Source organism: Trachinotus anak, unplaced genomic scaffold (genome assembly GCF_046630095.1).
Source record: "Trachinotus anak isolate AG129_WGS33_773 ecotype Australia unplaced genomic scaffold, CSIRO_AGI_Tana_v1 ptg000013l, whole genome shotgun sequence".
Taxonomy (NCBI): domain Eukaryota; kingdom Metazoa; phylum Chordata; class Actinopteri; order Carangiformes; family Carangidae; genus Trachinotus; species Trachinotus anak.
The window spans coordinates 17887467-17915028 of record NW_027273864.1 but is presented as its reverse complement, the minus strand read 5'-3'; the positions used below and the strand labels follow the sequence as shown (position 1 = coordinate 17915028).

At 40.7% G+C, this 27562-nt stretch overlaps 1 protein-coding gene across 1 annotated transcript in view; it reads left to right on the top strand.

The window, feature by feature from the left end:
- The first annotated feature begins 1407 nt into the window (after positions 1-1407).
- Positions 1408-27562, top strand: part of uba7 (ubiquitin-like modifier activating enzyme 7) — a 33889-nt gene continuing 7734 nt past the window's right edge. Inside the window, exons 1-21 of the mRNA XM_071494232.1 lie at positions 1408-1705; positions 1785-1953; positions 2463-2597; positions 2869-2975; positions 3067-3157; positions 3481-3613; positions 3781-3878; positions 3971-4120; positions 4289-4453; positions 4623-4727; positions 4845-4925; positions 5416-5571; positions 6230-6395; positions 6539-6735; positions 7523-7587; positions 9162-9372; positions 11463-11537; positions 12814-13015; positions 13108-13199; positions 15505-15597; positions 16332-16523. Of these exons, the coding sequence (XP_071350333.1) occupies positions 1659-1705; positions 1785-1953; positions 2463-2597; positions 2869-2975; positions 3067-3157; positions 3481-3613; positions 3781-3878; positions 3971-4120; positions 4289-4453; positions 4623-4727; positions 4845-4925; positions 5416-5571; positions 6230-6395; positions 6539-6735; positions 7523-7587; positions 9162-9372; positions 11463-11537; positions 12814-13015; positions 13108-13199; positions 15505-15597; positions 16332-16523 (2730 nt within the window). The 5' untranslated portion in view covers positions 1408-1658. The remainder of the gene's footprint in view (positions 1706-1784; positions 1954-2462; positions 2598-2868; positions 2976-3066; positions 3158-3480; positions 3614-3780; positions 3879-3970; positions 4121-4288; positions 4454-4622; positions 4728-4844; positions 4926-5415; positions 5572-6229; positions 6396-6538; positions 6736-7522; positions 7588-9161; positions 9373-11462; positions 11538-12813; positions 13016-13107; positions 13200-15504; positions 15598-16331; positions 16524-27562) is intronic.

Sequence of the window (27562 nt, the reverse complement as noted above, 5' to 3'; positions counted from 1 at the left end):
TGCAGTAATTTTCACCACCACATGGACATTGACACTGATTTCAGGTTTGTTTTTAGCCCCTGAATTAATCTGTTCCTCATTCACACACCACAATGAGCTTAGTGGCTTGTCATCTTAATGACTCTGCTTCACACATAATGATGAATCATGGCCAGTCACTCCTAAGCGTGCTTTCTTCTAAATGGGGTTTTCTTTTGACTCTTCACCAGACCGAGATTGTTGAAATTAATGACAAACACATTAAGCAATATAAGGGCGTATCTTTGTTATTGTCTCCATGGAAATGTTAAAGATCCCCTCCAGACACGTTTTATGACATATATAAATCCAAGTGTTGGGGAGTAGTGAACTACATGTAATTAAACTATTAGTCTCACTATTTTGCAATAGGTCGCCTGCAATTCAGCTACATTCATATGCGTATAGTTATTCACAGTAATTAAATTAATCTTTTTGCCATTTTGTGTAGGTAGTTACTGAAACTACAAACTGTTTGGGGCCATTTTTCTTTGATTTTACCTTTAGCTCTCTACTGTAACTGAACCTCCTTTGACCAGCCCTGCCCCCTCTTTCCCTCATCCTGACTACTGTGAAGATATACCCAGGCAATGCATTTGTCAGGCAGGTCCGCACCACACACTTGACCTTTGTGTAGAGCGTGTACAAAAACAAAAGGCAGGCGCTGCTCAGTGGTCTCACAGCTACAACATCATCATGGATAAACCTCCTGGATCTCAGCCTGAGGAAGAATCATCGTGGCCAAACTGAAGCAGTTATTGTATACAAAGCCAAAGCTGACATTCTTTTCACTTTCCCATGAATAGGGGTGTTTTAGTTTTTTGGATCATGTTACAACCTGTGAACAAGTAGTACACTTTTTTTTTTTTTTTAAATCTCAATGGAGTGGCATTTTTGCTGGCATGTGACTTTTTTGTTCTACATTTTTCATATATATTCACATGTACATTTCATCTTTTTTTTTTTTTTTTTTACAAAGTATTTTGAACTAATTTTACGTTTACCTTCTACTAGTGTAAAGTAATTTGGTAGCTTGGTATATGTTGTAACTTCCCAACACTGACAAATAATCAGATTTGAATAAATTGTGTCTGGTATGTTTTTTCCACAAAAAGTTAGATGAATGTGAGACAAGCACACATCAGTCTGCGCTGTCAAGTCAAACATCGAGGTGAAATAACGACAAGCAGATTGCATTTTGAGTGGAAGGGGAGTTTAAGTTATTACAGAAGACCAATTCTTCAAAATTTGGGCCGGAACATCAGGTATTAACTGAGACCTGAATAATTTGGACCAAACTTCTACTCTCCAACCCACATTCAGGGGATTATAAACCAGGCTATATTCGATTTTTTTTTTTCATGAGAGCAGTCGTGAAACAGTAAAAAGACCTGCGTCGCCCTCTAGTGTTCAGGCCAGTAAAACTATTTCTTAGCACACTGACAAACCTTGCTAAGGTTCATTAGAAACGAAAGTGAAATGCTTTCATATAAACCAGTCGTCTCAGCACTTCAACCACACCCGACTCGCATTCCGTTCCCGGTTCGTTCAGTTCGGGTTCTCCTGCAAGGTGTCGGTCCAGCTGCGCCCCTCACTTCAAACCGGTCAGTTCATATTGTGACCTGTCAACTGAACTCAACATGTCAGAGCCCGATGCGATCGACGAGGGATTCTACTCCAGGCAGCTGTAAGTATGGCCGGCACATACGGCTGAGGCGTCAGATTAACTGTACAGGTTTGGTATTCACTGTCTTTCACCTGCACAGGTATGTTCTGGGTCGTGAGGCGATGCAGCGGATGGGCGCAGCCAGCGTCCTCATTGCAGGCATGCGTGGTCTTGGAGTAGAAATAGCCAAGAATGTGATCCTGTCCGGAGTCAGGTCTGTCACGGTCCAGGACGAAGGTCACGCACAGTGGACCGACCTGTCCTCCCAGGTACAGACTCTGGGGTGATGATCTTGTCTGTTTAATCGTTGTCAGATTTGGGATGATGTGATGACAATAATAACACATTGTTACATCATTCAAAAATGCATTAATGTTTAACTTTTTAAATCTCACTTCAGCTGCTACATAATTAATAAAATGATTGTCTAAACTGACCATATTGCCCATCATAAAGGTTAATAACTTGATGGGTGTGCATGGAGTTTATGGGCAATTGTAACACGTGTTACTGCAAGGAAGTCAGTTTACTTTCACTATTAAGTACTTTCACTCACAAGAGATTCATTCCTACAGTTTGTAACTTTGAGTTTGATGGTTTATTCTTGGGCTTGGAAACAGCTGACAAGTTTAAACATTTCTGCCATGACTTGACAACTGAGCGAACTCAGTTTCCATTTGAAGTTGTTGTGAGAAACTCAAAAGCTCCATAGCAAGAAAATAGGTCGATCTCGAGTTGAGATTGTCTTGTCTACCCATGATTGCACCTTTTCCACCAGTTCTTCCTGAATGAGTCCCACCTTGGTCAGAACCGAGCCACATGTTCCCTACCACAGCTGTCAGCCTTGAACCCACATGTGCATGTGTCAGCACACACTGGACCCCTGGACAAGCACCTGCTTCTGCAATTTCAGGTGCTTCATTACTTCATCTAATGGTGCATAAAAGGCTTTGTATTGAAAACTTAATCATTTAAGTTTAAAAAAGTTCAGTTAACTATTAATCTACTCCTGCTGCCCGTATGAAACAGAGAACTTTTCACCCTTCAGCAGATGAATTTGAAAACAACCTTCTACTGTCAAACTTTGCATGCTCATCATTCTGCACAGTGAAGCTCAAACATCCAAATAAAGCAACAGCAAAGCAAAATACTTTTCTGAGTGGAGGGATGCTGTCATCTTGCAGGTGGTGGTCCTCACTGACACCTCGCTGGATGATCAGAGGTATTTTGGTGAGCTCTGCCATTCACATGGAATAAGGTTCATTGTGGCAGACACCAGGGGACTCTGTGGGTAAGTGGGAACGACAAACTGTCAGAAATGGGCTGGATGTACTTAAAAATGCGGGGAAGAAAGAAGTGAAAACCTTGTGGTTCATTTGCAGTCAGCTGTTCTGCGACTTTGGGAAGGAGTTTGAGGTCTTGGACCAGAATGGGGAGATGCCTGTATCCACAATGATACAAAGTGTCACTAAGGTAATATCATCCACGTGTTTCATGTAAGTTATTAAGATCCTTTCTAACTCATCCATCCAACCGATATTCACACCTATGGACAATTTAGGTATATTATGTATCTGCATGTCCTTGCACTGCAAAAACAAATCCAAAAATGCACAGGAAGTACATAAAAACTCTACATAGAAGGCCTCTCTGACCTGTCTGATTAAAATTCAAATGATTCCCAATCCCAAGTGTCTGCTACAAGTTTTCGTAAAGGTGTAGGGAATAAGCTTACTTCAATATCACTAGAACATTTCTCCCAGATTTAAAGGTGGTCAACATTGTCTTTATTTTAGGAGAATCCTGGAGTGGTGGTCTGCACAGATGAGCAGAAGCATGGATTTTCAGACGGCATGAAAGTTTCTTTCTCTGAAGTCAAAGGCATGACGGAGCTCAACAGCATCGGCCCTGTGGAGATCACAGTCCGCAGTAAGTGTTACTTTACTTTGATGACTTATTCTGCTCATGGGACTTGCAACACACAGCGTAGCCATGAGCTGCACTTGAACCCTCCACATGGCACTCAATGTTTTCAACCTTTCCTATGACCAGAATTTTTCTTAATCTCATTATCTGTATGTTGTCTCCATCAACAGGCCCTTACTTCTTCAGCATTGGTGACACTTCAGCCTTTTCCAACTATGAGCATGGTGGAGTAGTGACTGAGGTTAAACAGCCCTGCAAGCTAAGTTTTGTAAGTATCGACATTTTGTTTTAACTTTCTCAGTTTCTGCTTTTAAAAAAGTGTAACCACAGGTAAGAAAGTATTTGCAACATAAATTACAGAAACCGCTTAGCGAGGCCCTGGGTGATCACGAACTCCTCCAAATGAATGACTTTGGAAAAAAAGCGCGGCATGAGACCCTGCACTTGGCTTTCCACGCTCTCCATATCTTCATGAAAAAGGAACAGCGACTCCCTCATATTTGGTCTCAGGTCAGTGAAGGTTACAGGATATTACAGCCAATAATTCAATTAATTTTCCAAAAAACATTGTATCATACACTAAAAGCAATAAGTAAAGCCAGTTGGTCAGGCTGTGATGCTGTAGTGTGATAATTGCAGGATTGTTTAAGAGATTGTTTCCTCTCACATCCTGTGTAGCAAGATGCAGATGCCCTGCTTGCCATGGTAAGAGAACTGAATACAGTCGCACAGCTGGAAGAGCTGGATGAAGTTGCCGTGCGAAACCTGTCCTACACAGCCCAGGGTGACTTGGCTCCTATCAATGCTTTCATTGGAGGCCTCGCTGCCCAGGAAGTTATTAAGGTGAGGTCAAAGGTCAATGCTTGTTTCATCCTTTGGTTTTTGAAGAAGCATGTTCATACTACTATTATAACATTGTGTGTAGTAGATATACGTAACTTAGCACTTAGAGCGTGGAGGTGGTGTAAAGCTGATTGTACTTAACTCTGTGCACTCTATCATGTTCCTGCAGGCGTGTAGTGGGAAATTTATGCCCCTTCAGCAGTGGCTATACTTTGATGCTCTGGAGTGCCTCCCTCAAGGGGAGAGTCAACTGGCAGAGAGTTCATTTTCAGCTGTAAGTTAAAAGATTCCTCACTTCATCCTTCACATATATCAAACATGAGCAGTCTGTCAGACTGATATGAACCGGACTCAGGTCTAACCGAACTACTTTTGTTTTCCCTTCTGACAGAAAGGCACGAGGTACGATGGACAGATAGCTGTGTTTGGATCAGAGTTCCAGGAGAAGCTTGAGAGGCAGAAGTATTTCCTGGTGAGGGCAGGTTTAACATTTGTCCAGCAGGGGGCACACTCTGCACTGGAAAGCAGGAGCTCCATCTGTGTTTTCCTTTGATCTTGTCTGGTGTTAATGATGGCACATGCAGGAAACGGCTGTGATTCAGGTGGCATTTCCTGCCAGCTTTGACCTCTTGGTGTGCAGGGGCCGTTCAACAGTGCCTAGCCTTTCTCTGTTTCCTTTAACAATGTTATTTTTACCGTTGTTTACTGGCTGTGTGTGTGTGTGTCTGACAGAAAGGGCGCATGCATTTGTTTTTTTTTTACCACTGTAAAAACGCCACACAAAGTGGATTATGAGGGATGTGCAAGAGTAGATTACTTCTTAGTTGCTACAGTGTGCAAGAGAAATGAGCAATTTCATCACTTTAAATATTTTCAACACTTTGACAAGTGGTGACTTTTGGTGAAATTCACTTGCATTATACCTTTCTTCTGATTCTCCCTCTATCTTGTCTTATTTCAAGGTTGGAGCTGGTGCTATTGGCTGTGAGCTTCTTAAAAACTTTGCCCTCATTGGGCTCGGTGCAGGAAACGAAGGGCACATCACCGTAACAGACATGGACTTCATAGAAAGGTCCAACTTGAACCGCCAGTTCCTGTTCAGGTCTCAGGATATAGGGGTGAGAAAACACACAGCACAGTGTATCACAACCTCCGCCCTGTAGCGAAGCATCTCACATTCTATCATAGCTCACTGGCTCTTGTTTGACCGGGTTAAGTGGAAGCGTCACAGGGCTGTACTACTGGGACAGTCTGAGATAGCTTGTGTCAGACTACACATAGCTGCCATGTTTTCGTCATTTTTGGCTGTTTCTGTTTTGTAGTTGTTTACTTTAGGAGTATATCAGGCAACCGATCTCTCATGTCTAACAATGGCTAAACAACTTACATAACACAGTTTAGTAGAGTTAGTGGGTATGCTGGAGAAACTCTTCAACTGCTCTGAAGTTCTGAAGAGAAATGTGCTGATTCTGCTGTTGCATAAAAGAACAATAGACAGTGTCTTGACAGTACAGTAAATATACTGTATGAATTAATAACGACCAATGATGTCATCATTAGGCATTAGATTCTTCTGAGTTCTTGGAATAGTTTCATTGAAAGATCCAATAACAAATCTGGATATTGACTTTACATAAAATACAAACAAAAAAACATTTTATTCAATTCTCCCTCCATCTACCATTTTCACCATTGTTTATGTCTGATCTTACCTACACTGCTCAGATATATTACCTCCTAGACACACTGCCCATTTGCTCACTTCTCTACAAATAGAAACCTAAATCGGACGTTGCAGCCAAAGCAGTACGAGTGATGAACCCACAGATGAAAATCACCGCCCACCAGAATCGCCTAGACCCCGACAGTGAAGGAGTGTATGGATATGACTTCTTCAAGGGTCTCGATGGAGTGGCTGCAGCCCTTGACAACGTGGAAGCCAGTGAGGACACTTACTCTGTCTTTGTTATATTATTATATTAAGCTCTTGTTACAACAGGGATTATACATTTACCGTGCATATTTGAATACAGATGCTTGTAAAAGTAAATTTTTACATGTTTAACACCTCTTTGTGCTGCCCAGGGGTCTATCTCGATGGATGCTGCGTTCAACACCATAAGCCGATGCTGGAGGGAGGAACTCAAGGAAGCAAAGGTCATACTCTGGTGGTGGTACCTCACCTGACAGAGTCTTATGGACCTGCCAAATCAAGTTCTAATAATGACATCCCGCTCTGCACACTGAAGAACTTCCCTCACCACATCGAGCACACTCTACAGGTAGCCATGCTAGCAGTTCTACGAGGCCGTAATCAGGCTCAGCAGTGCTTTGGGTGAAATGCTCAAGATGGAATCCTAGCTTACTCACAGTGACAATGCTAACATGATGTTTAGAAGGTTAACCATACAATTGTTCATCATTCAAGTTTAGCGTTTCAATATACTATATATATATATATACTATACAATATACTTTACAACATTTGCTGATCAGTATTAAACACCAATGACAGCTGAGGGTGATGGGAATAGCATTAGTTTTGCAGTTATTTGGTCATAAAAGATGATCGCGCTAGATGGAAGTTAAGGGATCTCAGAAGTTACTACAACCGATGCTGAGGGTGGACATGAATGCCTACTCCAGATTTCATGGGAATCCATCCAATAGTTGTAAAGACATTTCACTATAGACTAATGTCAAGCCTGTGGTCAGTGAATTCATCCTGCGGCGCCCATGATTGTTTGTACAAAATATAATAGCAATTGATTTGATAGTTGTGGACATATTTCAGTTGGACATAAGTGGTGCATCAGCTGAATGACAGAACAGTATTGCCATTCATTGAGCCAATCCACACCTCTGACACTGTCTTCAGCAATCAGAAAATATAAATGTATTGCTGGACTGCTATTTTGTGTTATTATGGCATACAGGGTTTTTTTGATTTTTTCTGGTCACTCAGTGTATTTTATACAGCATGGAAAGTCACCATTTTACAGATTATATTATCTATAGGGACATACATTTGAATTTCTTTACACTAACTTGGCATTATAATTCCTTTAGTGGGCCAGAGACCAGTTTGAAGGACTGTTCAAACAAGCACCTGAAAATGTGAATCTCTTTCTGAGGTAAGATGTGATGCCATCCTCACGTGATTTCTCTTTTTCCACAACGAATGTTGCCTCCAACAAATGTGAGAAACTATGTTCACCAATCTCCTGCCAATCTGCTGTCACATAATAACCACTAGTTGCTCATTTTACAATGCTTTTCCGCTCTCTTAAAAAGCATTCCAGCAAACCTACAAAGCTAATGAAGTGGTTCAAGCTCATTATTTTGTTTTATTAACAGGAAAACATGTGGTTGGCTTTTAGCAGTAAACCTCTAGTAAAAGTAACATAAACAGCCTGTCTTGCCCAGGCTGTACTCTGTAATGTATCTTTTACAGCAGCGGCACTATTTTCTCCAAATAATGGATTAAGTCTCCAAACTAATTAGGAGAATCTCTGGTTTAGAAACATCTACTGAATGGAAAAACTGATTAGATTAATGCAGAAAAGTACTATATCATGTCCCAGAGCTTTTTCGGTGACTGTAGTGGTAATATTTATATTTGTTTGAGATGAAAAAGTTGCGTAATTTGTGAATCTCTGAGTTTGTTATTTTATGAAAAACGCTCAGTTTACCATAAAGCATTGACCTAATTATAACATGACAACACACCAGTGACAGATTAGAGCTTCCAGTCCCAAACTGTGTCTGAGCTCTGAGCCTCGGAGCCTTCCTAATCCAGCCATGTTTTGAGATGTCTCTGTGTTTGTTTTGGGGAGATCTGATATAATCTCCCCTCATTGTAAAGTATTTGTATACTTTCTTGTATCTTTATAGAGAAGCAAAAAATCAGGACTATCAGTAATTGTGCTTGCCAGTTCACACAGCCATGGAGGTTTCTCACATCGCTTTGATGTTTAGAAATGAGAATATGTATTATGTGTTTAGGAATACTCCAGTGCTCCTTACTGTCGTGTTTTGTAGCCAGATTATTGTGCAGTCATGGAAAAACTTTTCATGAGTCAGGTCAGCCACATATCACAGTCTAGTAAATTTGAAATCATAGTTAATGAGGTTATGGAAAGGAATAGTCATGTTGTGCTGTGCTTTTCTTCCACTCTTGCAGCTCTATGCAGAACTAAATGTTCCCGTTTAGACCTGGTTAGGTGTAACAACACACAGAGGAGGCAGATCCCTTTTTTTTTTCCAGTGCAATGCCATGCACTTTGAGCTGGCCCACGATTGTGGCGCAAGAACTGTCCAGGCATGTGGGAATAGAGTTGCACTGACCAGCACATTACAAACTTACAAAACACCTCACTTCCCCTCCTATGGGTCCACAGCCAAACATCAGAGAAATTCCCTCTGAGTCACGGACTACACCCTTTTCAAAGACCTGTTTAGTCATTCTTGTCTGTGCTTGACAGAACCAAATATTTTTCCATGAGAACTTTCCCAAATTTTAAACTATTAGCCAGATAGTGCCCCTTTCCTCTTGAAGTTAGACCGCAAGGATGTATATTACGACGAGATATGTAGATGATACTGGTCCTATCTTGTCTTTTTCCACAGCTAGTGGTTATTACCTCCTGTGCAGTATACATTATGTCTGTCATTAAATCAAAAGGAATTTCTGTTCTGTTTCCTGCAGTAATGCAGGGTTTGTAGAGCAGACTATTGGCCATGGAGACGCTGAGGCCTTGGAGGTTCTTGGAGGGGTGTGGGGCAGCCTGGAGGACATGAAAACTGGAGGACAACGTCCAATGAACTGGGAAGACTGTGTGAGCTGGGCACGTTGCAAATGGGAGACTCTCTATAACAACGATATCTGCCAGCTTCTGTGCTGTTTTCCTCCCAAACAGGTGAAATCACACTAGAAAAAAACAAAAACAACTCTCTGTAAATTCAAGTATCAAAAAGATGTAATTAATGTTTACAGACACATAGGGGCACTGTTGTGTGTGTGTCTTTGCATTCAAATCGGTTTGTGTAACTGTGTCATTAGCACAAAAGGAATGCCAATCATAGGTTCATTTTTGCAGTAATGCAGTGTATTTCCTCAGGCTCAGAGACCGCTGGTAACCTTGCTTGAAATCTGAACCATTTAAATCCATTGCTGATAAATATCTTTTAGCAGCTCTGAGGGTTTGTAATCTGTTGAAGCATGCAGGCAGAGTGATGTCACATGTTGCTGTCACATCTGGGGGGGGGGGGGGGGCACAGCTCAATATCAACCCAAACAGACCCTCACTAACCTCAGTCCCAGTCCAGAAACTGGCCGTTCCTACCCTCAGATTGTGTCCCTGCAGGGTTGTAGAGATTCCTCTGAGCTCTGTTTGAATGTTTATCACAGGGAACTAAATTCTCTGTATAACTATTAAGAAAAAAATGATAACATGGTATTATTATGATGATAAAATATGTGTTTTACAATTATCATTCTAACAAATCCAGAAAATGTGACAACATTTTCATCATCACACCACAGAAAAACAAAGGAAGAGAAACTCTTGTTTTACTCCCCTAGTTCTCTTTGTCCTTGGTACCTTATTGGAGAATCATGGTTCCATTGTGCTCTTGGAAAGTCACTTTTGACCTCAGACTTTCTGAGGAACTATGATAAGGCAGCTAATGTCAGTTAACCGTCATAAACCAACCTGACAGGTACTGGTACACAAGCGTAATAGATGACCACACATTTGATGTAACAGCTACTTTGGTTGGCGTGAGGCCCCACACAGAAGTGAGCATGGTTCTGCACGTGTGTTTACATAGTATTTGACTCATAGAACAACGGCTGGATTTCAAACAAGACATTATGGCTGCATCTGTAGCTACACATCAAAATCTTCACGTAAGCCACAAATATATGTAGGAGAAAGAAAAACAAAGTGAGGGATTGGCTAGGATGTAACTAAAATGACATAAGTGATTAAAGCCCACATATTTTTAATACAAACAAATAATGTTTGTTCATACAGTGCATCTCCTGTAATCTCATCTCATTGCCTGCTAATTAAATCCACTACAACTAGTTAGTCAGTAAATTCAAAGTAATGTTTTATCCCTGTGACGATTTGCTGTTTTTTACTGTTTCATGCAAATGTAAATTTAATACCAGTTGTTTTTAAGACAACATTTTATCTGTCATGACTTGTGATGATATTGTTTCATTATTTTTTGCTGTTTAATGGACTAAATGATTGACTGATTATGAAAAAAAGGTGATAGAAGTCAAGTCAGTTTCTTCATAATGCCCACAATTGCAGATTTGCCTTGAAGGGCCTTACAGTCTGTACATCATATGATGCTTTCTATTTGCAGACGTCTCATTTAGACATAGAAAAACTTCCAATCAACCATTTTAAGGACAAACCGTTGTTGCAGGTGAAGCAGGTGCTTCCCTGTTTCACCTGCAGGCCGTCTGAAGCCTGAGAATCTTGTTGATGCCTTTTGGCTGCTATTGAAAGCTCTCCTAGAGTGAAAACTGGCACTACCAGTAGGAGACTCTCTCTTTCCCAACATATGGACCATTTGGCAACATCAAAGCGCTCAGTCCCTTTGTTCCTTTATCAGACATACAAATTGTGTAGTCAACACACAGCTGATAACAATATTAGTCTGGCTGTGCTATGGGAAAATCTGCAGGCCTCCTGCTGTGCCCGAAAACAAAAGAATGGGGATGTTATTGATATACTGTAAATAAATATGATGTGAGAATTATGTGACACTCCTGTGTCACATAATGTGATGAAGTGTCCTGTGATGAAGTGTTTATGTTTGGAATATAATACGAGGGACAGTGTTGCATTGTTGTTGTCACTGGTTCATTATGGCGAACTCTGCTGAGCGATATCGGAGTAGAGGAGGCTCTAAGGATTTGCGTGGTTGAATATGATTTTTACAGCTGTTGATCATTGCGATAAAGGGATTTTCCCTTGTTTCTCTTTAGGTGACCCCTACTGGGCTCCCCTTTTGGTCTGGATCGAAGCGATGCCCTCACCCACTGACCTTTGACCCTAACAACGTGAGTAGTGTCTGGTCCAATTCCTTACCCTAAAGCGGTAGACCGGAGTGACTGAAAAGTGCCACAGTATTTGGTGATGATCACTCACATTCCTTCTTTATCTGGTTTGATAGTAGTTTTTCCTCACTCTGACCATATACTGGATTCTTATCTGCATATGGACAATAAGAGGCAGATAATAATCTCACTGACAATGCTCTCACATTAAGTAACAACAGAGGTAATAAGCTGATATTAAACTGATGATATTGTAACTCAGAAGGTTGTAATGGTGCACTGAGGGCAGTCTGTAGTGTTGGATTGCCTCTCAAAGAGTTTAATAATAGCAGTAACTTGCTGCTTTCCTCTGTTTGTTAACATTTGACCTCATCTTTTCTTCCATCACGGCATGCTCTTTATTCTTTTTAATCTCCTGCCATCTCTGCCTTTATGTCCTTCACAATTTCTTTTTGGCCTTCCATCTATATGAAATGTTGTCATCTTGTATTTTCTAAGCCGTATTAAGTGTTACAAATGCAGCAGGTAATTTTCATATATTTCAAAGATGAGGAGTAAAATACTGAGTGATTTCCCCATTGCACCGGTCTGGTGCTAGTAATGTTATTTGCAAAATATTTATTTGAAACTAAATTGATTGTGCGATAAATGTTTAGGAAATGACAGGTTAATAAATAAACAAGGATATTAACCTACAATTAAGAAAAATTAACTAAAATTAATTCTTAGATGTTTTTATTTATGTATTGTCAATGTCTGGTCTAATCAGTAATCGGTGAATTGAATACAGTTACATTTTATTGTAGAGAAGTAAAATACTTGCAGCAGAAGCAGTGACTACAACAAGACACAGTGTACACTACAGTATGTGCGTGTGTGTGTTAAGAGGGAGGGAGAGAATGATTGAAACAGCTTTTGTACAGCTTCCTATTGTGTCAGGGGAAGTAATTTGCCCTTAATGCACTACCTTAATATCTCTCTGCACCCTCTCTTTTTTTTGTGTAATTTCCCCTCTATGCTTTCACCCTGCAGGCAGGTCTGCTATAAGGAACTAATATGGTTTCAATTAGTATCATCCATTTTTATTTTGTATGTTGAGTATTGTTCACAATTTATCTATAGCTTTGCCTTTCCTATGCATGAAACAAAATAAATACACTCTGGGATTGTAATGTATTTAGCATGTGTTTGTTTCAGTGTGGAAAGTGTATTCTTTGTTTAACCATGATGATTATTAATGTTGATTACTAACGGTTTGCATTTTGATCCTGTTTTTTAGACTACTCATATGGACTATGTGGTGGCAGCAGCTAATCTGTATGGGCAAATCTACGGGATCAAAGGGACGAGAGATGCTGCTTCTATCAGGAAGATCTTAGAGAAAGTCAATGTACCATCTTTCACTCCCAGCTCCTCTGTGAAGATTCATCTTACTGACAAGGAGATGGAGGAGGACAAAAAAAAGGATAGCAGTGACGCAGGTGAGTTATTTTAACTCGCTTTTATTGTCTGTTATTGCCTCGCCGTATTTCCAGGGCATCTTTTATTTACCACCTCTGTGTCTTTGCACCAGAAAAAACTCGACTTGAGGAGCTGAAGGGAAAGTTGGCCTCACCATCGCTGAAAAGCTCAGCCATGCGGATGTACCCCATCGACTTTGAGAAGGTAGGGCAGGAGGGCTGTGACACCTCTGCTGCACACACTACAGAAGCCACAGACAGAGTGGCGGCTGAGCCTTAGCAGGGAGCTACACTCAAATCTATAGGCGCTTTCAGAATAATTATTTTTTTCCCCCCATCTTTGGGTCCTCAGTGACCCGAATCTGAGCTGTTCCACCAACACATCCACCAAACAGATCTTGCTTGTATTCGGTGTTCACTGTTATGACGCCTTGGAGCTAAGATGTGTATTTTAGACCTGTGCATCCTGTTTGCAAAAATAGCAAAAAGAACGGCTCACAGAACAGCTCACACGGGACAGATTTATTTCTATGGGCCTATGTGAGAGCTGCATGAGCGCACTTTTGGTGAAATGCAGTGCACTTAACTTGGGACAGAGACATACTCCCCTCAACTGTGACGAAACAAGTCTTTGAAGTGGCACACTCTGAACCCTGAGGGCAGATTTACCTCCATAAAACGTCCATTGTGCATCTAGCCACCATCTCAGTCTGGCCTCACACTCTTTCACACCACCTCTCAAAAAGTCATCACCCTCTGCCTGGACTTTAAATCAGGTTTAGTGCTTGGTTGGCAATTGAAGCGTCTGGCCGGGTGCAGGGAGTAAAAGTGCATTTTTTCTAAGAAGGTATCTGGGACCTCAGACTAGTCAAAGTTTTTAACAAATTCTCAAAATGATCTCTTAACCAGTAGTTTTGGCAAAGTCAGTCACAGCTTGAACAAGACTGATTTATTGGCAAGACAGTAATGTCCGGTATATAGTGTCCTCAAAACAAAAAAAAGGGAGATAAGACAAGCAAATTCTCAAGACACATTAGTAGGTGACTAATGTCGGTGGCCATGAACTGCCGCATCACAGGTTCAAGTACAGTCAAGGACCCTTGTTACACTTTTCTATTTCCATTCCTGTCATCTCTCCACTGTCTGCAAAGGCTTAAAATGGCTTAAAACTAATTTAAAAATCCATCTGTTGCTTTGAAGCCATGTGAATGTGAAGTTTAGAAGCTGAATAGACTTCCTTTGCAACACCTTGGCACAGGCTTCATCAGCTAGGTTCAGCAGAGTGAGTTTGTGTGTTGCTATGTGGAGGTGTCCCCTACAGTTCCCAATCATGTCCAGTTTCAAGACTGTTTTGGGACTTGTAATGTGGTGTGAAAACCATTTTTGAACACAAGGTTAATGAGTCAGTCGGAGTATCCTGCACAGTTACGCAGTGAACGTCTGTCACCAAATGAAGTTTTTTCTTTTTTACAAGTCAATTTGTCCAATTGTTTAAGGCCATCCACATTTCAACAGCAAGGTGTGAGTCAGATCATAAAAAAAAGTTTGAAGTTATGCTTAATTATGCCCTGTTTGGGAATGAGTACTCTGCATCTGATTTACCGGTTGACCTACTGACCCACCAGTGAGATCCATGGGAAACCTTGAAAATTTTCAGTGATTAAATTTCTCACCTCTGTCTTTATCTACATGGAGTTTGGGAGTTTGGAAGCCTCTTTGGGATCTTTGGGTTACAGAGGTGGTTACAAGAAGCAGTGGCTTGGGGGTAGTTGGTCATATCAAGGACAGCAATAGTTTACAGGAGAAAACCCTTGAGTCAGGTGAGGGGTGCTCCAGGTTCAGCAAAGAGCAACAAGCATCCCAGAGGGGATATAGTTGCTGTAGCTGCAGAGGTGAGTGTTTTGACTCAGGTGAGTAATGAAGGTGTATGAGGTCAGTCAGGTACATATCGAATGTCATCTTGAATAAAAATGAGAACCCCAGACTACTGCACTCCCCCTCCTCTTCAATTTTATCCCTACGTGCCCAGGTCATGCTGTGGATAGATGGAATGTGTGTAGGAGGGTTTCAAAGGCATCAGGTTGCCCATTTTGAGCTTCCTCACAATCCCTAAAGCCATCCCTGAGTGACAGTCCTTCCTTACCTTTGTAGAGCCGCAGTGACAGAAGTATGACCTCACTGTCCATGTCGATCACACCAGAAATCTGATTTCCACTGCATTCTGATGGGGTGACAAAGTCATGGATCACAGCGAGTTAAGGGACACAACAACAAAGCCTTCAAAGCTTCAGAACTGCAGCAATGGAAATGTTGCTTGGCAGAGACATCGATGATATTAGGCCTCTGATGAATGTAGAGTTTCAAACCTCATATGAAACTAATGTTCTTCTAATGTTTGTCATTTGTAATTAGGAGTATTTGCCTTTAATTTGATACAGAACTGTGGACACGTTTTGCTCTTGTGTTGTACATGAATAACTGATATATGGTTAACATCTCCCCTGGCACAGGATGACGACAGTAACTTCCACATGGACTACATTGTTGCCGCTTCTAACCTGAGGGCAGAGAACTACGACATCCCTGCAGCCGATCGTCTCCAGGTCAACATTTTCACTAAATGCATCATCTAATAATAAAATCTCTGTGAAGGGTAAAAAAAAAAAGTACACAGGAAAAGCAGAGAGATGAAGCTGAGGTGAGAGGCGGTATAGATTAGAAAAAATACCGCAGACCGCTCCCCCTCCCTTGGGGTCATGTTTTTAGTTGATGCTGCACACACCTGCCCTAAAGCCACAGAAACAGCCCGCTCACCTATTGTTCCCGGAGCAGAACTAATCACAGCACTTTACCTGTCGCCTGGGAGGTGACACCTGAGCCAGGCCTTGTACCAGCCGCCGCTGCAGACACACACAGCCGAGAATGATGGAGAGTGGGGGGATGGGTACCTGAGCTGAGTGAGAGGGGACAAAAGAGGGTTACACTTGTGTAATCATACAGAGACCACGTGTTGCATCTTGCTAGGGACTAACGAATAACCCTTACCATTTCACCCTGTTCACTTAAAGGGCTTTTTCATTACAATTTGCTTGGAATCTGAATTTTTGCCCTGTCAGAAGAAATATTCAGATCATTTACCTAACTTCAAGCCTCAAGAAAAAAAATACCCTGCAATAAAATTTTTGCTTAAACAAAAGCACAGAAGGAGCAAAATGTACTTCAAGTATCAAATGTAAAAATACTCACAATGCAGCAGAATGAAGCTGATGTTTGCTACTTGAGTAAACATCAGCTACAGTACATTTTAAAAGTAAACTTCTCTTTGTCTCCTTCACAGAGTAAGCGCATTGCTGGAAGGATCATCCCTGCCATAGCTACCACAACAGCCGCAGTGGCAGGCCTGATGTGCGTAGAGTTGTATAAACTGGTGCTGGGTCACCAGAACATCAGTTCTTACCGCACAGCTTACATCAACCTGGCTGTCCAGTACTTTGTTCTGTCCCAGCCGTGCCGGCCCCCACACTTCGAGGTGAGTAACAGCTCTGTATGCCCACAGCCACTTTTAGTTAGGGATTTTAGGGGGGGGGTTGAGGGATCTATGAAGCAGTCAGTCACCATACTCAGGACCTGAGTAAGGCACTTCATACAGCCTGACAGACTCCTACTGTATATGCATTTATAATTTAAGCTTGTCTGCTTAGGGGATAAATCTGTTGAGTCCTTTGTAGATTTATGTCTTTCCTCACTCGCTGGAGAGCATTAAGTCATGAATGTGTGCTCTCAGAGTTAGAGACCACTGCAAACCGTCAGTCTTTTGCATATGAGCCAAGTCTTTAGCTAGCTGAGTATAATCCTTGGGGTATTTCAGTGCAGGTAAGACACAAATAGATCCATGTCTGCTTCTATGTTTGCACAAATTAAGTGAATTCAAAGTTACTGTAGTTCAAAGCAAAAAGAAAGGAGCTTATTCTCCTAAAACAGAGTCCTTTCAGGATCAGATTGACCCTAATGTTTGAGGTTATTCCAGGTTTTCTAAGGTCATACTAGGTTCATTATGCTGTATAGCTTTAAAACACAAACACAACTCCTGGGTTCAAATCTGAGATGATGTCCACTCAAATTATTTTGCTGCCCTCTCACAGGCCTGACTGCTTGTCCCTCAACATCTCACTTATGTAGGGAATCAGACACTGGAGCTGCCCCCCCCCAGCTTTCTCACTCGGGGCATTGAACCTCTGACAGACAGGGGTCAATGGGGGTCGGCCAGTGGGGTAACCCTGTCCCACGGGACGTGAGGGTGCAGTGACAGGGGGCTCTGAGACAGTGTGGGTCTGGTATCAGCTTTAGTTACAGGCTGAAAATGCTGCAGCTGCATAAAAGGCTGCTGTGATGACAGAGGCAGCTGTGACTTTCAGTGCAGTCTTGAAGTTCCAGGCATGCCCTTTTTCTTATGTACAAAGACCCTGCTGCTCTCACAGTTGTTGTCTGTGAACTTGGTCAGTCAGTGTGTTTGCACTTCCTGTTATCATTTCATTATTTCTTTTAAAATTTGCTGGCCTAAACGCAACATTGCCCAGTGAGTGATTGCAGTTGCACAGACAGAGTTCCTGACATCATCCCAGCCAGAGGGTTTATATTTGAGTGTTGAATCATTTAGTGAGGGATGGGCAGACATTAGATTTTCCAGACCCAGGCTTTTTCAGTGAGGCTTACAGTGTTGCAGCATCAGCTTTTAAGCTTTTTGCTATTCAGCAGAGGAGACAGAGCAGATATAGGACACCAACAGAGGAAAAAGGCTTGACTGAGGCTCTGGGTCAGTGTTTTGAGAGTTAGGGACAAGTCTTAGAGAGCAAGGAACACACATGTGCTGGTACGCTTGCTCACAGAGAGGGAGGTGGTTGGCTGCCAGAACTTCAACCATTTGAGTGGGAGATCCTCTAATGTCTGCCAAAGAAAAAGTTTCAGTCTTTAGTTTTCATGATTAGTTTAAACTTGTCTATGATACCTCAGAGAAAAAAAGATCAGCTCAGTGCAGTGATTGATAATCTTGTCTCGAACATATTCCCCCTTTTGGTGTATGGTCCTCCCTTACAAATAGCAAAATGATGGTAAGGCAGAGTTAAGCATCAAGTAGCATCAGTTCTTGCTGTTTATACAATCACAGAAATATATGTTATTGATAAATATGGTAAATATCTTTGATTCCAAACTAATGCTCAACCCATAAAAGGCCAGGCCAGTGTTATTGGTCAGTATAAGCATATCACAAATATATGCAACCTGCGCAGAGTCAACTCTGCATATATGTTGGCTACTAAGTAAAAAGTATCAAGGATATATTTTTGGTAATTAAATGTCTCTCATTACATAGTTTGTCCATGTTTGAGCAGTGACAGTTTGTTTATGTCATTCATTTATGTTAAAATACTACTATGGCCGCTATAAACAGATTTTTAAATTGTTAAATATTGATACCAGTATCTGCCTCAGAAATCTAGTTTTAGCATGACTTGAAGGATGCAGTCAAGAGACAAAGGCCCAGGTTCTCTGCAGCTTCCTTTATCATACTGACTGATATTTTAAAGCTATATTCTTGTCTTTTTCAATGCTCCAAAGATATTCTGTGTCTTACTTGTGGTCTAGACATTATCCCACCTAAGGAAAGGATAATAAAATGATGAAACATTTTTGAGCCCTGTAATGCAGGGCATCCTCTTTTCTGTACTTTACTGATGATATGTGTAAATTAAAGAAAATGTAGAGTATAATAGGAAAACTGAGCCCACAGCAATAAAAGCAGCAACAAAAGCAACATGCCTTTTAATATGAAGGTTTCATCACACAGCTTTTGAAGCAACTGCAGACGTGCAGCTGTTAAATATCACTGATCAGACATGCAGTATCAAGAGCTCAGCTTACTTTTGCAATGACTTAGGCCTCTCCCCTTATGAGATCAGTCTCAGTTCATTAATATCAAGTAACAACACTCACAGCTCAGTGGTAGCACTGGTGGCCCACCCAGTGTTCGTCCAAAGTGCACCACATCACAGCATTACCAGATGTTTGGCAGTCGACGTCATCTAACCTGCACTGTGCCAGAAAATATGCAAGAGATATGATTGTTGTGATTGAAGCCTTTTGGAAAAGATGTTTTAGATGTGGCTGCGTACCACTCTGTCCATACATAACTGTTTCGAAACTCTATAGTATAACTAAAATAAATGACTCCTCACTCTCCCACTACACCAAAAACCTCTTCCAGAAATAGTTGCTTTAATGAAGCTGTTTCCCAAAATAGGTCAGTTCCTCTGGCTTTGCCCTGCTGCTACTATCCTCCGTATGGAGGCAGAAATATGTAAACAAACTGAGATTGTCCTTGTTTGTTCACCACTGCGACTCTTAAGTATCATTTCCTTGCTGTGTTTATGTTTTTCAGTCAGGGGGCCAAGGCACAGGCTTTTAAGGGATGAACAAATTTGGCAAGCTCCCAGAAATGAAAATCTGTGACAGGGCTAGAAATACTTATAAATCTGCACAGATGTCATTGCATATCCATGAAAAGCCTTTTGTTACTTGGCTCAGGTGTCATCGCCACAGTTTTAAAGCTGGAGCTGAAGTCTTTAAGCTAAAAACTAGAACATCCTACACTGCTGTTGCCTCCTTACTTGTCATTGTTGTTATCTTATACTCAAGGGATAAAAATATTTTTGTTTTTCCAGCTCATCTAGAATCATTGCAAAATGCAGCATGGCAAACATTCTCATGATTACTGTTACGCTGAAATTAGACAGTGTAATTTTCCTGTTAATTAAAACTGCACTAATCAATATGTTTTCACAGAAACAGTGACTATATGACTGTAGGTTGTATATAATGATTAGGCCAGAGAGAATTATCACCCAGTTCTGCAGCTCCCCAGCTCTAAAATGTTTTAGCATCTTTCGGCTCATTGTTTTGGTTTTAAAACTATATAACAACTTGTTTCGGTTTACTCTCACCGTAATAGCCTTGTTACAGCAGTTATATTTAGAAAAGAATAGCAACTTGCTGACAAACATCATGAATCATTTAGCAGCTAAAGAACCAGATATTTTGGCCCAGAAATGGTGGAGACCAGATCAGAGCTAAAAGATCATGATGGGCTCAAGAATACAATTCCAAATGAATGCTAATGTTGCTGCATGTCTGCTGAATATGTGAGATTATGTGAATGTGTTTGATTTTAAACCTTTAGATTTGCTCCTTACTGCTGTACGGTACAGTAAGTAGTTGGCTGCACAGTAGGTCGGCCTAAGTTCTCCTCAGATCATAGACAGTGCAGACAGTCATGTTATTGCAGAAAACAAATCCTCACAAGACATTAAAGAGTAGCAAAGATTAATGAGTGTTGTGCTCCTGCAGCTGTAACTGAGCTGCAGCCTCAGTAAAACACAGAGAAATATCACCAAGGCCAGGACAGAGGAGGATGTGTTTCAGCTGGGTATTAAATAGCTCCATCCTCAACCCCTCCAGCAGCTTGCCCAATACTCCCACTGTATGCTGTCTTTACTTGTCTGCTAAGCTGCCTGCCTGTTGTGTGCCATGGAAGCACTCCCTCTTCCATGTCTGTGCACACATGCTCCACACCCTGGTCTTAACTTCTTGCCCTTTCACGCTCCCTTGGTGCCCCTATTCCCCAACTTGCCCTTTCAGTCTCTAATTGAATTAGCAGTGTTGGAGGCTCCTAATCGCAAGGAAGCCACTCTGAAGTCAATGCTCACACTGGTTCTTTGTTAATTGCCTGCAGAAATGACGGCTCTTTCCTGCCTTCACAGGAAGCACTGTATTGAAACCAGATTTCCCAGGGAGCACTACGTGATCTTGCTGTATGGTCTGCAGAGCAGGAGGAGCCAGGGATTTGGTGTTCCTCCACTCTGTTTCTAATAAGTTTTCATTCACAACTTCATCAGTGAATAAAAGTTGACTTGACATCTTGTTGCCTTCATTTAATTAGGGAGAAGCAACAATGTTGTCACTTTTGCAGAGTAATCATTCAGTCACATGTAGACAGCAAATTTGTGATTTGAGCACTTACATTATTGAAGGTCACACATCTGTCACACAAAGAACAGGGACTGGCTTAGAGAGGGAAAGACAACAACAAAGGGGGAGATTTACCTCACATGTGGTTAAATCTGTGCTGGTTTCCTTGGACTGTGCCAGTAAAGAAACAGGGTGAATATGATCCAAGGCCCTCAGTACTCCTGTGGGAGCTCCAGCATGGAGCTGCATTGTGGCGTTTGTAACTCAAGACCCAGACATGAATAGCGCTCACGGGATAATGAGTAATCTGTGATCAACATAGACGGCTTGTGCCTTCTGTTGTTTTCTTTTTTTTTTTTGTTGTTGGTGGTATTGTGTGTTTGGCCTTATGCTGTCAAGTCATCTGTCGTTTAACATCACATGGTTCTATTACTGCTATTCTTTAGTTCCCCATTTTTTCTTATCTTCCCATTTATATCATCAACAACAATATTATGTCTGTACACAGGTTGTTTATTTTTGTAAAATCAAACATAGACAGGTTAGATCAATTGGGTAATCCATCCAGATCTTTTATTTAGTAGCGTGAATGGTGCAGCTCATACACACTGCTCCCCATTTGCCAAATTTAAAAAGCCAGGGGCATTTGGTAGTTAGCAGCTCTTTCAAATCATCTTCAATCATATCTCCTCATCTCATTTAAGCCGAAGGCTTAAGTACCAGAGATACAATAACAGACCAAATGTTCAGACCCTTGTGTTGGCAGTGAGACTGCAGTCACTTTTCTGAAGGGTCCTTGAGCAAGGCAGTGAATTCTGACCTGCTTCACAGGCACTTAGTTGACCCTAAACCTCTGGCCTATTTACGACATAAAAAGTATGTCACAACATAAAAAGGGCTTGAATGACTAGTTGACCAATCACAAATCCCCTCCCCCTGCACAGCAGTCCCATCAAACTTTGGATAGTAGATGGGGCTCTAGAGATTATACATATATAAAAGGTTTGGAGGGTGGTATCTTTTTTAACCTTTCCAAAAAAAAATCTTCTATTTTACTAGCAATCTAGTAACTTCTTTTCTTCAGGTCTGTTGAACTCAGTGGAAGCACCATGTGGAAGTTATTAGAGGTCTCTGTCCCCCAGCTTCACTATTCTCATTAAAGCACCAATACTGGCAGGAGACGAGCTGCAGGCTTCTCATTAGTGACATTCAATTTACGTTTCAAGGCTGTTCCTGATGTCATGAGTTTACAAATTTACCCATGAACTCTGAATTCTAAAGGCGCTCTGTCATACCCACAAACACACAGAAAATGTTACCTCATACATATACACAAACCACCCCAGCTCAGGTCACTGTATGTAATAATAATGTTACAGGTGGTGCATAAACACCATGGATTGTGAGGCACTGTGAGCCTGCTCTCTGTCTGCAGGCTATATGTTATTCTGCCTGATCTATGCAGTGCACACGAGGCACTGATTAACCATATACACGTGTCCACATTCTGTAATGGAAATAGAAATAAAATTACTTTTTACTGGTTTTAAAAGCCATATGAATGTGCTCATAAAGGAATTGGAACAGTTATTATAAATCCACAGACTGTGGCTGTAAGGTTATGATCAGCTCCTAATGGGTTATTGTCAGGGATTTTGTGGTAATTTTATGCTTTACTACCAAATTAATCATTTTTCCTCAGTTTCCTTTGAAATGAATGAGGCAGGAGTTTGCACCAGTTGGCGATATTCTAAATGGCTCAGTCATCCTTGGACAATGGCAATATTATATACCATGTTTACATGCAAAAGAAGTGATGCATTGGGTATCCACAACTGCAAAAAGTATACAGGTCTCCAGTCAGTAGATTATCACTAAAGTTGATTGTTTGTACCAAATGTCAACCCATCCATCAGTTTGTTCAGTAAAAGAAATGTCTTATAGACATTATAATTCTTGCTATCATTAAGATTTTAATTTAAGATTGTAGTAAATCTGAGATGATGGAATATTTCCTCTGCTGTATCTGAGTAGATGCAGCTTTAATTTGCCCCATTAAGTGCTCAGCACCTTGTGAGCTATATGCAAGTCTCATGTGTCTCAGTCTCCCTTGTTTGTGTCCAACGTCAGATAAAGTAACAGCTTATTAACTGCTGACAAGAACTGGACATCATATTGACCTACAGATATCAATAACATGCTCCATTGACCAATACATGGAAGTGTTGCATCAGTCCATATTGCATTACACCAACTAGTGTGACCTCTGACAGCTAAAGCATCTGATCAATGCTACAAATTGGGATGAAGCAGCAGAGGGCACATTGATCAGTTTAAATTCTGAGCTATACGCTGATGTTGAATTGATACCAGTCAATGATGTCCCTGCAGAGATAATAGCTGTTCCCCAATTCCACTCTACATACGAATATGTGCTAAAGCAACCAGAGAAGGGGTTGTTTGCAGTTGGTACACAAGAATTCAATGTTCTTTACCATTTTGTACAAGAAATAAAACAGTCACCTGTAGAAGAGGACTTAGGCAAGACTTCAGTTGACAAGACCTCTGTTTTATTAGTGCATCCTTTCATCTCAATGTTTAATCCTCAAGCATTTTGAGGATAATTCATGGCTTTATAATTGCAACATCTATCAGACACGTGCTGTTTTAGTGTCTCTGCAGGCTCCAACGTGTCAGTGGCCCATTTGTAAAGAGGAGCGTTTTATTGACTCAGACCTTCTGCCCCAGGTCATTTTCAGTCAGGTGGAGGGCTGTTATCTTCTCATTTGAAAGACAATCGCATTGAGATTCTGTTTGCTGTTTTACACGTCAATGGAAGCCTTTCAATGACAACGGGCTGCTTTCAGTCTGTGTGTCAAACTCGGCACTCTCCTGAGAAGTGTCTGCAGACGAGTGAGCTGTCCCCCTTGCTCCTCCTCCACCCTGCACTGGTATATTAGAAGTCATCCTTAAAACATACAGTTAACAGTCTTAAATCTGAATTATCTTTAATATCTATTGTCCATTTTCAATGTATCTATTATATAGGCAGTGTGCACGACTGGTATTCTGTCAATTCTCTGGTGTGTTAGGCAGATAATTGCAGAGGGCTGGAGTGAGCAGTTGGAGGTCCCAGCCATCTGTTTCTTCATTGCACTCCAAAGAGAGTGTTGATCAGTAGTGATCAGGTAGCAGATGACACTCCCGATCAGACAAAGGGCACTTTTTACATGACAGTGCTGTTGTCCCTTTGTATACAGGCCATACATGAAAACACAAGCAAACATGTTCCTTAAGACATAGGTAATTTACTCTTCACCAGCATCATTTCTGATGATGTTAAATCTACCTCAACAGGATTCACGTGACATTTTGACATTTTGAGGTTTCATGTAGATTAGATTAAATAAAAAATGTATGGGTTATTTTGGCTTGAGGCAAGAATGCTGAGAAGTGACACACAGTCAACAAAAGCTTTTATGCTCATTTGAAAGGGGATGTTGGACTCAGTTTGTATATATAAAGACTGTAGCTTCTAAAAGCAATTACATCGGGAGGTAATACATTTACAGATTCGTCACAGCAGTTACTAAGACTACAGACCTTCTCTCTTAATAACAGTATAAATTGCAGCCTCTTGTTTCATCCATAAACATAACATAATTTAATGGAAGAAATTTGACCACAATTTTGTAACAAAAAAGGATAATATATTTTCTGGTTTGCCAGGGTTTAACATTTTCAACTGCTTTATTATCAGTTGCAACATGTTAGAGATAGATAGATAGACAGATAGACAGACAGATAGATAGATAGATAGATAGATAGATAGATAGATAGATAGATAGATAGATAGATAGATAGATAGATAGATAGATAGATAGATAGAACACTTTATTAATCCCTTCGGGAAATTTAAAAAATATTACAACTTTTGCTGCTTAATGCATCACTTCATTAAGTGAAGACCCCCCCCCCCCCCCCCCCACCCCCACCCCCCCCACCCCCACCCCCAGTCACATTAGATATATTATAATTTCCAGGGGCACTCAGTGACCTTGCAGACCATTTACAGCTGTGATCTTCCATCCATTGATGTTGTGATGTGCAGCATCACTGTGCATCACCACGGGCTCTGTGCTGACGTAAAGCAAGGCATGTTAATACTGCATCAGTGAAGTCAACACAGAAAAGAGGAAACTGATTGTCCACTTATGCTTCCAGTGCTTCCTATGAAATGCTGTTGTCTCATACAGACTGTACTGACTATTGTGTAGGTAAGGTAATTTGAATCTTTGATTACATTCGATCCAGCAAAAAAAGACATACACCTGTCAACTTTAAAAAAGACAAACTGAGTTTGCACTATTTCCTACTTTTTCCTACTTTTTCAGTATATCAGAATGACATAACCTTGCTTTATACCTGACTGTGCTGCAATATACAGCATACTGTATATAGTAGTCAGCAGCTCCACTACCATATGTTCAGTCAAATACTGCTTGACTTTCAGGCTCAGTTGAGGACTAAACTGGGACATGAAGTCTTCCTGAAAAGCTACCAGATTGTGGACTAAAGGAAAGCTAAGGGAAGCTAAAAGAGATTAAGATGAAAATATGATCCAAAAAGACCACACAGATCCTCCATCTGCCTCCCCTAAAGCTCACTTTGAAGCCCTCCAAAGGAAAAGAGTTGCCTTTGAAGAAACAGGCCTCTAGCCACAGTGGGTTGTAAAAATGTTTCCACTGTTGGGATTCTGGCCAGATAATGAAGCTGAAGCAGGAGCGTGCCTCAGCAGTGCTATTTCATGTGGCAGGCTGCAGGGAGGAGGACTTATCAAGGTTTGCCTACTGATTCCAGCTTCCTGTCTCCAGAAATACTCCATTGTCTTAAAGGGCAAGATTGAAAACTTGCATTATGATTACAGTCCAAATGCAGTGACCTGTGCAAAAATGACCAGCATGATTGTGTTGCCCGTAGGGGATCACAATCAGACTGGGATTCAGTCTACGTCCTTATCAGGTCGACTTGGCTGAATTTCCTCTAGCTGCACTGCATTCCCATGCCCTCACGTATATCTCCAGCCAGATGCTTCTATTTTTGGGTTCCATCAATCAGAACAGACTTTATTGTGTGTTAGGTTTCTGTGTCGTTAACTGCCCTAGTGAGGTTTGCTGGGACCTAGAGAAAATGAAATAATAATAAATTCTATTGTTCTTATCTTTGCAAATCTGTTTATAGTAAATGAAACCAAAAATATTAAAGTCCGTGAAGACAAAGCTCATTCTTAAATGTGAACAGATTAAAAAATAGAGACAAAATTAGTTAAAATCACTGACGCACCATGATGACATACAGTACATTTAAAGCAAGAATTCAGTTTATACTCATTTATATTACCTGATATCCTTTGATTCATTGTGGATCCAGACTGTAACACTGAGGCTAAGTCGACTTTTGTTTCAGGCCTTCTCAGAAACTCTCAGACTGAGCCGTGACTCACTGGAAAAAAACACCTTGTGAAAAAGTCTGATTTTTTTTTTTTTGACCTTTTGATCATGTAATTCTGTAAAGTTGAAGTGTGGGGTCAGAAGAATGGCTCACATTTTCTGGCTGAGATTACTTTTTATTGAACATTGCCTACGTTTACAGCTAAAAGGTCATTTTTGATTTAAGGTTCTTTGGGCTTGATGAAATTCAGTATAAAGGAGGTCGGCTTTTATACGCATATTGCAGTTTCTGTATGTTAAAATGTCAAAATCTTGTACGGTTTTCATAAAAATCTAATCAAAGAAAGTAAAAACTAGGTCAATGTGTTTATTAAGGCTATTGTTACATTTCACCTTATAAAGAACAGATACAGAAAAACAATTGCACAGCAGAGACATGATGTACTGTGTGATAAAGCAAACTGGTAAAAAAAATCTCATGTTCTCATGTTCTGTTCAATTATTCATATCGGGTCATATCAGTTTTTTTTTTTTTGTTTGTTTTTTCAGTTTTTAGAACCAGAAGATTAGATGTGTAAAGGTGTGTGTGTGTATTTGATTGTTTCCATTTCTGGAAGCTTATACATTCAGATTTTTCAGGAAGAGCAACAGAGCTTGTCAGGCTTCCTGTCAACAAGAGGAAGCAGCCTGATGTTTTGGTTGTTCATGTAAGATGATAACTTCATATCTGAACAGGGAACTTAGACAGGGAGAATTCATAACATGCTCGGTATTTAATAAGGCAGAGGCCAGAAACAAATAGAAAGTGTAGAAAAACACAACCATAGATTCTGTTAAGGAGAGTGGAACATTTTGAATTTGGCCTTATTTCTCAGGGGATGAGAAGAGACAAACTAAGGATTTAAGCATTGAATTATTACCGTATTAATCATTAAAATGATTTGTGTAGCTGTTGCATGAAAATAATGTTGTTTCCAAATTGTGACTGAAGTTGATACAACAGCTGTCCTCAGGACAGTTTATATTCAAATGATATAGTTTGTGATGAGAAGCAGACTTAAAATGTCATTGTGTTCCTTTCTTGTTTTGGAAAGAC